Source organism: Grampus griseus (assembly GCF_964374135.1).
Source record: "Grampus griseus genome assembly, chromosome: 6".
NCBI lineage: Eukaryota > Metazoa > Chordata > Mammalia > Artiodactyla > Delphinidae > Grampus > Grampus griseus.
In genome coordinates this window covers 92,832,694-92,845,385 of record NC_139000.1, presented here as the reverse complement: position 1 = coordinate 92,845,385, position 12,692 = coordinate 92,832,694, and the positions used below count along the sequence as shown (strand labels likewise).

The following is a 12,692-nucleotide window of genomic DNA, read 5'->3' as shown; positions in this document are numbered from 1 at the left end:
CAGCGCTGTTGCTCCCTGTCCTCTGGAGGGTGCAGGGCTGAGGCATCTGCCAGCCTGGCTCGTCCACCTGGTGTGGAAGAAGCAGGAGCACAGATCTCAGCGGGAAGGCATCTGACCTGAGGGAGCCCCGTGGCTTCATCACTTTCACCTCCTACCATCACATAAAATTTAAAGCATCATAACCCTGCTGTTCCACTGATAAAGTAAACGTCAAGACATTTTACTAGACTCAAGAATCAGTTTTGAAGGGATGAGAAAACCCACTTGATGTTTGAAAATGCCTGCAGTTTAGGGAATTCCCTGGCAGTGCAGTGGTTAGGATTCTGCGCTTCCACTGCAGGGGGCACGGGTTCAATCCCTAGTCAGGGAACTAAAGTTCCACATGCCACGCAGTGCGACCAAAAAAAAAAAAGAAAAGAAAATGCCTGCAGTTTATTTTCTTGATAAATAATTGAATCCTCCCCACTTGCAGTCACTTAATATTTGCAGTTTTTTTCAGTGAATAGCAGTCATCTGGGAGCCGCCTTCCAGGCCCCCTGGCTGCAGCATGAGGATCACAGAACTTTCATGAAGCCCCGTTGCTCACGGGTCCCAGCGTCTGCTCTCTGAGCCTCGCTTTGCAATCTGAGATATTAATGTCTTGGGAAATACCTGTGCTCTAAACACCACCATGTGCTTTGTAAACTGTATGTTTTTTATACCAGTATCTCCTTCTAAAGGGGGAACATGCACTGAAATGGACTCTCGTTTTTCCTCACAGGCATATTGGAAGGTCTCGGAAGATAAAAAAGCAAAATGCGCGGAAAAGGGGAAATCAAAACAGGTAATTTCTTTTGCAAGCTTCAGAGCCCACCCAGGCCTGTCTTACTTGTTTGACTCTCCCGAACGCCCCGACTTCTGTGGTGCAGCCCAGGCAGGTTGCCCCACCCTCAGGATGCTGCCAGGCTTGCTCACGTCATCGTGACTCATCCTGCAGGTTACCTCCCTGTTCCCAAGTGGCGAGCCTGGGGCTCTCAGTGCAAGTGCCAAACATACTAGACTTTAGAAAATTACTTTAAAGTTTATCTGAATTGAATTTATTCAAATGGCCTGAAACTTTGACTACAGAAAACGATGTCTGGTGCCTGCTGGCCTAAAGGTGTACAGTGCAGGGTTCATGCCTTCCCTGAGCTCCAGTGGCCTGGAGGGGTTGCTGTAGGATTTCTGGATTGCTGGCAGCATCTGTGCCTTGAGATACTGCTCCTTTGCTAGGAGATACTGGGCATCTCAGTGTGGTGGCCATCCGGGAAGCGCTGGGCTGAGTGTCCATCCATCTCCCTCCAGAGCTCTGGGTTATGGCTACCACCCACTTGGGCTACCCTGCCCCTAACTGGTGCTGGGCCGATGTCGGAGTCTTGGAATACAAGCGCCCCGTCTTCCTTGGTAGTTGGTTAAGACAGCTGGGTTATAGTCAATTTCAGTAGTTGGCTAATTTCAAAGCAATTAAAATTAAAAAAAAACAAAAACAGAAAAAATGTTTTGGCTAAACTTTTTTAGCAAAGTACTAAACACTTTCACCAAAGTCACTAAATTCGAAATGAGGGAAAATGCAGGCATTGCGATGTAATAACAGGTGTCGCAGGGAGTTGTCTTAGAGCTAAATTAGAACAGGCACTTTGGCCAGCCCCACGTGGAGGCCATACAGCGGACAAGGGTCCCTCCCAGTTCTTTCAGGGACGATGAATTACTTCCAACCAGTTTCAAAACAATCGCGGCAAAAAAAAAAAAAAACCTTTCCCGAGTGGAGATAATTTCAGATGCTAGCACATATAATCCAAGTACATTTCAGCCTAAAATAGTGGGTGGGTTCTTCAGTGGCATCTGGTTTTCCTGCAGGGCCTTTCTGATGTGGAGCCGGGCTCGGAGCCCCTCATTAGTCCTGCCTCTCCCCTGAGCTAGGCGGGCCGGACACACCCCTCTCCTGAGAAGCACTGCTTCCAGTTGCGCACATTGGGGCGTCGAGGGTGGGGTCCCCCAGAGAAAGGGAAGGTGGAGGGAACTCTGCACATCACACACCCCCTCGGGCCTGCCAACACAATGAATGGTCTGTGTGTTCAGTGAGAGTGAATACGTGTTTCCCTGTGCCAGGTGTCCAGTAAGGTTTGAGGTCAGCTTTCATTGCTTTTTGGCTGATACACTTTTGCTGAGTATAAATCAGTGACTGAGGTGAAATCTGTTTGGCACTTGACAGCGGCCTGTGGACCCTGCAGAGGCAGAAGCACTCTGGCCAGCTGCAGATTTAGGTTTGTGCAGGGGTGGAGCCGGGTCTCCGGGAGCCTGCTCCCACCGTGCCAGGCAGGGCAGGGCTAGCCTGTGCAGATGGATGGCACCTGAGGCCCGAGGTGGAAGGGTGGCAGCGAATTCACAGCCGGGTTGGTCATCAGTGAGCCGTGAGGAGCTGCTGTCGGGCGTGTGCTTGGCTGGTTCGTGCTGTGCAGTGAGCAGCCTGGACAGCTGGGATCAGGGAGGGCGTCCGGTGGAGCCTGCATGGTGGCTGACCCGTGTGTTTCTCTTCCTTGTAGACAGAATGCCTTAACTACATCCGAGTGCTGCAGCCCCTCAGCGCCAGTGCCCTTTACGTGTGCGGGACCAATGCGTTCCAGCCAGCCTGTGACCACCTGGTAAGGCCGCGCAGGTCCCCTGGTCAGTAGTTAAAGCAGCGTGTGGGGCTCGAGGCAGCAGCAAGTGGTCTCCACTCTGCAGTCTGGGAGGATTTTCTCCTGCCAGCTGTGTGGGGATGGGGGTGGTCCATGGCTCCGCAGAAGGCCTCTGCCCACTTACTGGCCTCCTTTAAGCCTTCCAGTCTGTAAACCACCATGATTGAGGGCATGACTGGGTGCAGGACTTACAGGACCGCTAGCCCATAGTGCAGAGCGGGCAGTGGGGGGACCTTCTGGGAAGGCCAGTGTTGACAGAGAGGAAGCATCAATGTGCCCTGATCCAGCATCTTGCCTATTTCTCCTTGTCACATTTTGTGTTTTGTGAGGGAGCCCTGGCTATGACATGGGCCCTGGTCAAGTAGAAAACTCAGGACTTCTGCTCTTGGATCCCTTGTTCTTGGTTCATATATGTTACGGACTAAGTGTTTGTGTCTCCCCAAATTCCATATGTTGAAGCCCTAATTCTCCAAATGTGATGGTATTTGGAAATGCAGCCCATGAGGAAGTAATTAAGGTTAAACGAGGTCATGAAGCCGGGGTCCTGATAGGATGATGGCCTTATAAGAAGAGGAAGAGACACCAGAGCTCTCGAGCTCTCTCCCTCTGTCACGTGAGGTCACAGCAAGAAGGTGGCTGTCCACAAGCCAGGAAGAGGTTTCTCACCAGGAACCAGCCATGCTGGCACCCTAATCTCGAACTTCCAGCCCCCAGAACCATGAGGCAGGAACATGTGTGGTTGCAGCTCCCCCGACCCCTGTCTGTGGTCGTCATGGCAGCCCGGGCTCACTACAATGGTGTCTGCTGCTCTGGTCTTGGGGCACCACGTTCAGTGTTGGCTGTTGGGGTACAAGTTGCCCACTGATAGACAGTTCTGGAATTCTTCCCTCTGAGGAGTGACAACACAGTGCCAGTTTGCTGAGCGGTTATAGAAGCAGGACCCATCTCTCCATCACCTGCATCATGTCCTTGACTCTCCTTGAGCCTCGTCAGTTGTCAGTAGGGTCCTTTGGAGAGGGCCCCCCACTCTTACACCGCCCTCCCACCACTCCTGATTCCCTTGCTGACGGTAGCCGGAAGGAGAGAGCGGATTAAAAAGCAGCATCTCCTCTCTGGGAGATACTCTTTTTATTCAGATAATCTGATGAGCCATTTATAACAACCACAAAGAGGGAGGAGTGTTTTAAATGCACTTGAGGAGCGATAATGAAGCACATTTTCTAGTGTTTGTCCCTATTTAGTGAGTAACTGTCAAGTGTGAAGTATGCTAAAGTGGAAAGCTTAGTTTGCTAGAACCCTAAATTCGTTGGAATTAAAAAAATGTTTTCCAAGCTTGAGTCCGAGATACATGACAGGACAAAGTATGGGCGAAGTAAGGACCTGCTTCGAAAACCTTGTATCCGCACACAGACCCCTGGGGTGGGGTCCATACATAGGGTGGGTCTGCCGGGCTGTCTGTGTCCACAGACTCTGGCAACAGAGGTTGGGATCGGGGTAGGGGGTGCATCTAGGTGTTGAGATCTTCAGTCCTCATAGACAGACTTAGTTTCTTTTTCCGTAGGTCACATTAGTCATATTAGAAACATTTTGCACGTGAAAGGATTTCCTGGCTAAACTCTATAGTTAGAAGCTTAAGGTATGGAATTTAAACTTAAATTCCATGGGCATGTCAGTTGTTGAGGTAAGGGAATCATATGTTTCATTTAAATCTAGACCTATATTTTTTCCCAATATTTAAAAAAAATTTCAAGCCGACAGAAAAGTTGATCACACACACGTGTTCTAACCACACAGATTGCATGGTTGGGAGCGTCCGTATGTGTGCACAGGTGTGAGCACACCCATGACCCCTAAATGCTGTCACATGCCTCAGAATAATGACATTTTCCTACAGTAATGCTGGGTTTGTCATTATATCTAAGGAGATATACAATAATTCTCTAATGTCATCTAACCTCCAGTCCCTGTTCAGATTTCCCCAAACATCTTCTTGAAATGCAGTCAGTGAATCACATCAAGTGGGGTGCACTGTCACCCCAGTTCACACCTCCTAACCTAAGAGGTGAAAAGTCTGTGTATTGTTTCCACCAGCCTGTTAGAAATGTAACTGCATCTTTCCCATGCCCCTGAGCCCTCTCTGCTCCGTCTGTGACATGTTTCCCTCGCTCTGACAGACAGCAGGGCTGCCCATCCACCCATCGCAGTTTGGGTGTCCGTCTTCTTAAGCTTCGCCAGGCTTTCAGGTGGAAAATGGTACCGCACTTTCATTGCCTTGTGCTTCCTGGGTTGCTGGCAGCTCAGGCATCCTTTCTTGTCTGTGCTGCCGGATAGGTTTCTTCTTCTCTAACTTGCTGTGCTTTGACTGTTTTCCTCCTGGAAATGCTTTATTACTCATTTGTACAAGCTTCTTGTATATTCAGGGATGGAAATGCCTCATCTGTCATTTTGCAGGCATTTCCCCCTCTTTGTCACTGTCAATTTCTGTCTCATTCTTCTGTGGACAGACGCTTCCCAGTGCTTCGTGTACTGGATCTGTCCATTTTTTCCCTTACTTGGCTTTGGACTGTCTTGTCAGGTGAGGAGAGATTATCCCAAGACTGAAATTGTCACCCATACTTTCTGTTAGTGCAGCACGGTTCTGTTTTTAATATTTAAATCATCGATCCACCTGGAGTGTGTTTCGATGGGTGGAATGAGGTAGAGATTCCGCTCCTTTTTTCCTGTTATCTGTTTATTGGATAGCCTGGTCCCCCGCTGCTTTGAAGGCATCTTTGTTGATATTAAAGTTCTGCACATGGCCTTCCAGTCCCTTCCGGAGCACATCCTGTGTTTGGTTCTCCCTGGCTGTTCTACGACCCTAGAGCCATCAGCATTGCTGTCTCTGTCCTATAGGAGAGTCAACTGAGGCTCCAAGATCTGGAGGCGCTCTCGAGGGTATCAGAGGGTGCCAAGGCACCAGCGTCCAGACCTGGGACCAGGTGGTAGACCGTGCATGTGTTCTCTCCTCTGTTCCCCCAGAAGAGTGAGTCTGTAAATTAAATGGTCCCACAAAGATACATTATGACTACAGAAGTTCAGACATTTTATGGCACTCTTTCTTTTCATTCAATTATAGAACTTAACATCCTTTAAATTTCTGGGCAAAAATGAAGACGGCAAAGGAAGGTGTCCCTTTGACCCAGCACAAAGCTACACGTCCGTCATGGTTGGTGAGTCCTGCTCTCAGGGTCTGTCCCTGGCTTAGCTCTGCTGGACCCCCAGGAGGTCCCGTTCCTCCTCCTCCACAGGGGTCTCCCTCTGCTTCGTTCCCATATTCAGTATCCTCACAGAAGGTACAGGAGCCTCTCCACAGACCCGCTGATACAAGCTTTTGAATTCATTGTTCAGTAGGATAACCAGCCACCTCCACAGTCCTCAGGTTAGATTTGTAGGAAGAGATTATCTTATATCTGTCCTTTGTGCAAATCATCTGGATTACTCGGCCACGTTGAGTTAATGCTCCTGTTCGAGGGACGTTTGTGACTGAGCCATGACCTGCCTCGGAACGGCCTTGTACACCCAAGGCGAGCAGGCCAGGAGCCTTGTGTGCACCCACTGTTGTGTTTGTTATTTTACTGGATGCAGGAGTTACTTGTGTTGTGTTACTTATTGCCCCTAACAGTTTAACATGGAGCCTAAAATCACCCATGTCAAAGAAACAAAACAGAAGACTCAGGAAGCAGAAACATGCGCCCAGAAGCAGGGCGATAGTCTCTCCGCTTCCTGGGAGGACTTGTGTTAGCTTGGGAGGAGAATGCGGTGCTGAGCGTCTGTCCCCGACACTAGTGTTGATTCCCTTTTCCTCTTTCCGCCCAAAGATGGAGAGCTTTATTCTGGGACGTCGTATAACTTTTTGGGAAGCGAACCCATCATCTCCCGAAATTCTTCCCACAGTCCTCTGAGAACGGAGTATGCAATTCCTTGGCTGAACGGTAAGAAGCAGGTGGCATCACGGAAGGTGTGTTTCTGCTCGGTGCGGCTTCCTCGCCGGCAGAGCCCTCACTCCAGTTCTCCTTTTGCCGGCTCCCAGCCTCACAGGAGGGCATCTGCGGCTCACCCTCCTCCGTCCCGGGGCTCACGTCAGCCCCAGTGCAGTAGGGGCGCTTCTGGAACTGCCGGGGGCTCCACAGCCAGCATCCACGGGCTTCTTTGCTTTCTTCTCTGCTAAGAGAGCGCTATTTCAAGCCTGCCTTTACGCCTTCTGGAAAACGGATCTGGGAGGCTCAGAATGGCGAGCTCAGGCTCGTTACATCAGCATGTGATATTATACCATTATGTCTGGACATCATGTGTCCATGTTGGATTCATAGTCCAGATGGCTCACAGAGATGCTCACAGGGGACTTTTCTCGTGGGCATCGGCCAGCCAGCCAGAACCTTGGGGCACCTGGATCTGGTGGTCAGCAGTTTGTCTCTTTTAGGCACGTGCTGTTTAAACTGGCAAATGCATATCTTCCAGTGGGTCTCCAGGCTATGGTGGGATCAGGCTCCCTGGGGCCCCCAGGCTGCCTGCCAGTTGTGAGGCCCAGCCCTCAGTTGTTGGGCTGGACCGGGAGGCTGTGCTTCAAAACCCCCATCTCGGGCATCTCCTTAGGCCAAGGAGGGCAAGATGGGCACCGTCACCATTCCCGGGCCCTGGCGTTTGATTGGGGTGTGGTGTGGACACCCTCCCACATCCTCGATAGGGGGTGCCCGGGCCCTCGGTGCGCACAGGCATAACCAGAGCGTCTGTTCCCTGCAGAGCCCAGCTTCGTGTTTGCTGACGTGATAGGAGAGAGCCCGGAGGGCGGGGACGACGGGGACGACAAGGTCTACTTCTTCTTCACAGAGGTGTCTGTGGAGTACGAGTTCGTCTTCAAGCTGATGATCCCACGGGTAGCGAGGGTCTGCAAGGTGAGCCCAGCACCCCCTCTTCTCTTTGGTCCCAGCCCTCAGTGAGAGTGTGTCACCCAGGCTCCACACTTCCTCTGAGATGTCCATTTCCCGACCACTTTATTCTTCCACGCTACAGATGTCAGTGTGGACGGGCCGAGGGCTCGGGCCTCTGTCCTCCCTGCGGGCCTCCCTGGAGACCACAGGGGCGCCCGCCCCGTGTGTGACGATGACTGTCCTCAGGGCTCTGATCTTAACACACCTCCCTCAAACCTCCCCCAGTTTATAAAAAGTTAGTTTTTCTATACTGTGTTAACCAAATTCTGTTGGAATTGGGGTTTTTCCATTCCAACGTAAAGATGAGGAGGGGTGCATTTTCACTGGGTCCAGAATAAGTGAGGATACATCGATTTCATGTTCTGCATCCAATTGTAAGAGTTTTGATATTTCTCTCCAGACCAAGTCACGTCAGGGGTGTTTCACGATTGCTGCTTGGTGGGCAGTTCACTGAAAAGTGTTTTGGAGGACCTGGCAGGACCAGAGCACCTCAGCAGATAACTTGGGGGCTGGAAGGAAGTGAAGATTTGATCTCCCACAAGGAGCCCCTTTTGGGGGAGACCACACGTACACACATTGGCTTGAGACAGATTGGGGAGCCTGTGCGTCCGCCAGCCCCTGGCTCTGCCAGTCACTCATGGACGGGTCGTGAGTCTGGAGATGCACATGAGCCAAAGGGCCAAAGCAGTGAACATGTGCAAGGATGGCAGGGGTCTGCTGCATGACACAGAGTGTGGGCAGAGTCGAACAGTTGTTCTAGCTACAGTTGGGAGACTGGTCCGTCGAGAGGGTTTTGTTGGTTTGGTTTTGTGCTTCAATCGATGACCCGAGCTGGCATGAAGGGAGTTGCTGGCGTCACTAGTAGTCTGCAGCCAGCTTTCCTTTTCAGCCTTGGCTTCCTTTCATTCAGGCAGAGCTGCTCTGGGCCCAAGTACATCACTTATCACCTGCTCACGGGGGAAGTCTGCCCTCCTCCTACCACACGTGTCTTTGGGGTTACAGGGGGATCAGGGCGGCCTGAGGACCTTACAGAAGAAGTGGACCTCCTTCCTGAAGGCCAGGCTGATCTGCTCCCGGCCGGACAGCAACCTTGTCTTCAACGTGCTGCGAGACGTCTTTGTCCTCAGGTCTCCCAGCCTGAAGGAGCCCATGTTCTATGGGGTCTTCACCCCACAGCTGTGAGTGCCCGGGTGGGTGGGTTGGGGGTGTTTCCACTGCGCTTCCCGATTCAGGGCAGTCACGTCGCCCCCTCCTCCCCAGGAACAACGTGGGGCTCTCGGCCGTGTGCGCCTACAACCTGTCCACAGCCGAGGCAGTCTTCTCCCGTGGGAAGTACATGCAGAGCGCCACGGTGGAGCAGTCGCACACCAAGTGGGTGCGCTACAACGGGGCCGTGCCCACACCGCGGCCCGGGGCGGTAAGTGGACCGGGCTCTCTCCACGGGGAACGGGCGTCCACCTGGGACTGGGAAGGGCTGTGGGCACACTCTCCTTTTCCTGGCTTCTTCTCATCGGTGTGTTGTGTAACAGCTGTGGCTACAAACTGCCCGAACAAGAAAGCTCTTCTGGCTGGCACCAGCTGTACTGTGGGATTAACATTGCGTAATAAAATTAGAGCTTTTTCATTTTCTGTTTCTTGCAGAGAAACACACGATTTCTTAGCAAAGGGATGAGCGATACTCTCCATTTGTTAATATGAGTCACATTTTTTTTTCTCCTAAAAGTAGTGAATTTTATGTAGAAATCAGTGTGGGTGTCTAGGCCGATGTGGCTGCATCCGTTTATTACGTGACTGGTGAGCTGGGCCGTGTACATGGCCCGTGGTGGGGTTGTGACCTGGGAGAGTGGCCTGGTGCTTGGAGCTCACTCCCCCAGGATGGTCCCCCTCTCTGGGGTACGTCTCTGCTAACACAGGTCAGTTCCTTTCATGCGTATCTTTAAGCAAAAGGTGTTCACCTGTGGTCATGAATTTTGGTTTATGAACATCAAGAACTAGGATAGAAAAAAGAATCCTTTGTGCTCTTGACCTTTATGCTATTTATATCTAGAATTGGACTATTTTTAGCCATTTTTCGAGGCTTCTCTTCTGGGAGAGATGTGGAATGATAAGTGTGTATTTTTCAATTTCAGAAGTGTGATATGCTTTTTTCATTTATGAATGGATGAAAATTACTTCATTGACTATGTATCATGAGACACAATTGTGTCTTGTGGACAAAAAGACAGTTGCATTTCCTCCCTGCTTTATAACTGTGTCTTCAGATTCCTGGGGAAAGATCACCTCAGTGTTTCCATTTTTTCAAGAAATCCACTGTGTAGTCCTAAGTTCGTCACCTCGGGGAAGCCTCCCCTCTTGTGCGGAGCGCGCGCCATGTGCCCGTGCACCCCGCAGTAACGGGTGGTCTGCTCCCTTCAGTGCATCAACCGGGAGGCGCGTGCGGCCAACTTCTCCAGCTCCCTCAACCTACCAGACAAGACTCTGCAGTTTGTCAAAGACCACCCTCTGATGGATGACTCCGTGACCCCGATAGACAACAGGCCCCGGCTGATCAAGAGTGACGTGAACTACACGCAGATTGTGGTGGACAGGACCTGGGCCCTGGATGGGACGGTCCATGACGTCATGTTTGTCAGCACAGGTGGGTAAGAACGTGGGTGAGTCCAGCTAATTTCTGCCTCCCGGAGCCAGCATCTCCCCCAGGTGCCTGAGTGGTTTGTTAGGGCGTGGAAGCGTTTCTGAGAAGTCACCACACCTGGATGGCTTCAGATCTCTGTGACCATCAGAACACCTGGGGCGCTGGTTAAAAATGCGAGTCCTGGCCCAGATCTAGAAATTCAGGTGTGGTAGGTCTGGGCGGTGCAAAGGGAGGCTGCTGAGAGCCGGCACATGGGCACGTCCTACTTCCCTGCCTGACACCTGTCCTGACCTGCCGTGGGAGACACACCTTTCCTGGTGGTCCGTAGACTCCGACACAAGTCTTCTGGAATGGTCTTGGTAGCCAGGCACAGCAGCAGCTGGCGGGCTCTGTGGTCAGCTCTGGGTGCTGCGCAGCCACCAGCCTCCCCTGCCTGGGGCTCCTGGCACAAGGATGGCACCCTCAGAGGCCAGTGCAGCCCAAGAACCATGTCACATTTGTTTGGAGGACACAGTGTCAACTACTCTGATGAGGGGTATTGAAGTCAACAAAGGGCTGTTTATTTTTCAGATAAAAATGGGATAACCCATGTCAGTCCAGTTGTTTATTTTGCTGATGGCTTTTCCTTTTCCGTGTCTAATGCAAAAACATCTGTTTCTAAGCCTCCTACTGGGGGAAGGAGTGGGAGGCAGAAGGGTGACCATTGGCTGCGTGGCTGACAGTGCCAGCACCGTCCTCTCCTCCTGGGGAGTAACCTGCAGCTTTGACCTTGCAGACCGGGGTGCCCTGCACAAAGCCATCAGCCTTGAGAACAACGTCCACATCATCGAGGAGACACAGCTCTTCCAGGACTTCGAGCCCGTCCAGACCCTGCTGCTGTCCTCCAAGAAGGTAAAGTGACTGGGTGGCCGGCTGGATGGCCCCACGTCTCGGTGCCCACAGGCTGGGTCGGGCTGCACCAGGCAGGCCCCGTCGTCCATCTGGCCTAGAGGAGCCGACCTTCAGGCTCTTATAGAAAGTCCTTCCATGAGCTGTGGGGTATGGGGTGGAGTGAAGGCAAACTGTGTCCTAAAAGTTGCAGAACCTCACCGAGTTGTTGGGACCAATGTACGATGCTGTCGGGGGGCTCACTGGCCTGTGAAAACACTTCTTGTGCCGGAACTTGGTGAGGGTAAGACCCAGTTGGCGGGGGTGCCCTCCGTGCACCTTCCTCATCTGCACAGAAAAGCGTCCTCTGAGTAACGATGCGCCGTGTCTGTAAAGCCCCGTTTCATGAGGCGCTGTCTCGTTCACCAGGGCCGGCCTGCTTTGTCCGTAAAGGGCCAAGAGTGAATGTTGTAGGCTCTGATGCCCGTGCTGTTGCAGTTTGAGAGCAGCCGTGGGCAGTCCGGAAGCAAGTGAGCCCTGTTATGTTCTACCAAATCCTCATTTACAGGCACTGAGCTTTGCAGTTCGTGGAATTTTCATATGTCACAAAATATTATTATTTTGATTTTTCTTCAACCGTTTCAAAATGTGAGACCCGCTATTAGTTGATGGGCTGTATAGAAACAGCCAGCAGGCTGGATTTGCCCTGTGGTCCACAGGCTGTTCCCTGCTGTACATCCAAAGTGGCCTTTGGGAAGTGTGCCACCCGGTTTACAGCCGGGGTGGGGAGTGAAGAGCAGAGCTCAGGCCGGGCACCAGGTGACCTCGTCCATGTCCTGGCTCCAGGTGCGTGACTGTGAGCCTGGGTGGACCAGTCCTGCCTGGGTTTCCTCATCTATACGATGAGGGACGGCAAACCCTGGGACTGTCCCAGCCCTGCCCTGTGACTCCCCATGCTGTGACCCTTGGGCTGACAGGCTCTGGTCAGCATCAGAAATTGGTAGCCTGGCCATACATCGAATTCCCCTCCACTGCAGGCCCACCCATCGCTTGGCCTCTCCCACCTGCACCCTGTTTGCAAAGCCTTGCTTGGAAGCACCAAGCCAGGCTGTCCTTGCTTCGTATGGCGTCGCCCTGTTGCTGAGATTTTCCCTTTTCACCTGTGACACTCCTGGGCCATCCTCTCTTCACGTTGGAAAGAGGTTGTTCCTCCAGCCCCTCAGAGCATCCTCCCTGCCCTGGCTCCGGGTAGGGGCCTCCACCCGGATCGTGGGGCCCAGGCTCACTCCTCCCTGGGCTGTGGGCAGTAGGAAGGGGGTCCCGATAGCCAGGCGAGAAAGAAAAGAAGGCGACCTCTTGGTCAGATGCGTATTTGCAAACTCCACACACGGTCTTTCGTCCTCTCCCCGGCATCATGAGCTTGAGGAGTTGGATCTGGTTTTCAGACTCCTGTAGCAGGGTCACTTCCCCTCTTGGCCGCCGCAGTGTGTGTTTTCTTGCTCCAGTTCTAAAAGGGAAGGAAGACGA

The 12,692-nt window shown here is 52.2% G+C and overlaps 1 protein-coding gene across 1 annotated transcript in view; it reads left to right on the top strand.

The window, feature by feature from the left end:
* Positions 1–12,692, top strand: part of SEMA4D (semaphorin 4D) — a 118,751-nt gene that overhangs the window by 85,533 nt on the left and 20,526 nt on the right. Inside the window, exons 5-13 of the mRNA XM_082656551.1 lie at positions 761–823; positions 2,562–2,660; positions 5,812–5,905; positions 6,554–6,667; positions 7,476–7,627; positions 8,666–8,841; positions 8,924–9,080; positions 10,079–10,301; positions 11,074–11,189. Of these exons, the coding sequence (XP_082512677.1) occupies positions 761–823; positions 2,562–2,660; positions 5,812–5,905; positions 6,554–6,667; positions 7,476–7,627; positions 8,666–8,841; positions 8,924–9,080; positions 10,079–10,301; positions 11,074–11,189 (1,194 nt within the window). The remainder of the gene's footprint in view (positions 1–760; positions 824–2,561; positions 2,661–5,811; positions 5,906–6,553; positions 6,668–7,475; positions 7,628–8,665; positions 8,842–8,923; positions 9,081–10,078; positions 10,302–11,073; positions 11,190–12,692) is intronic.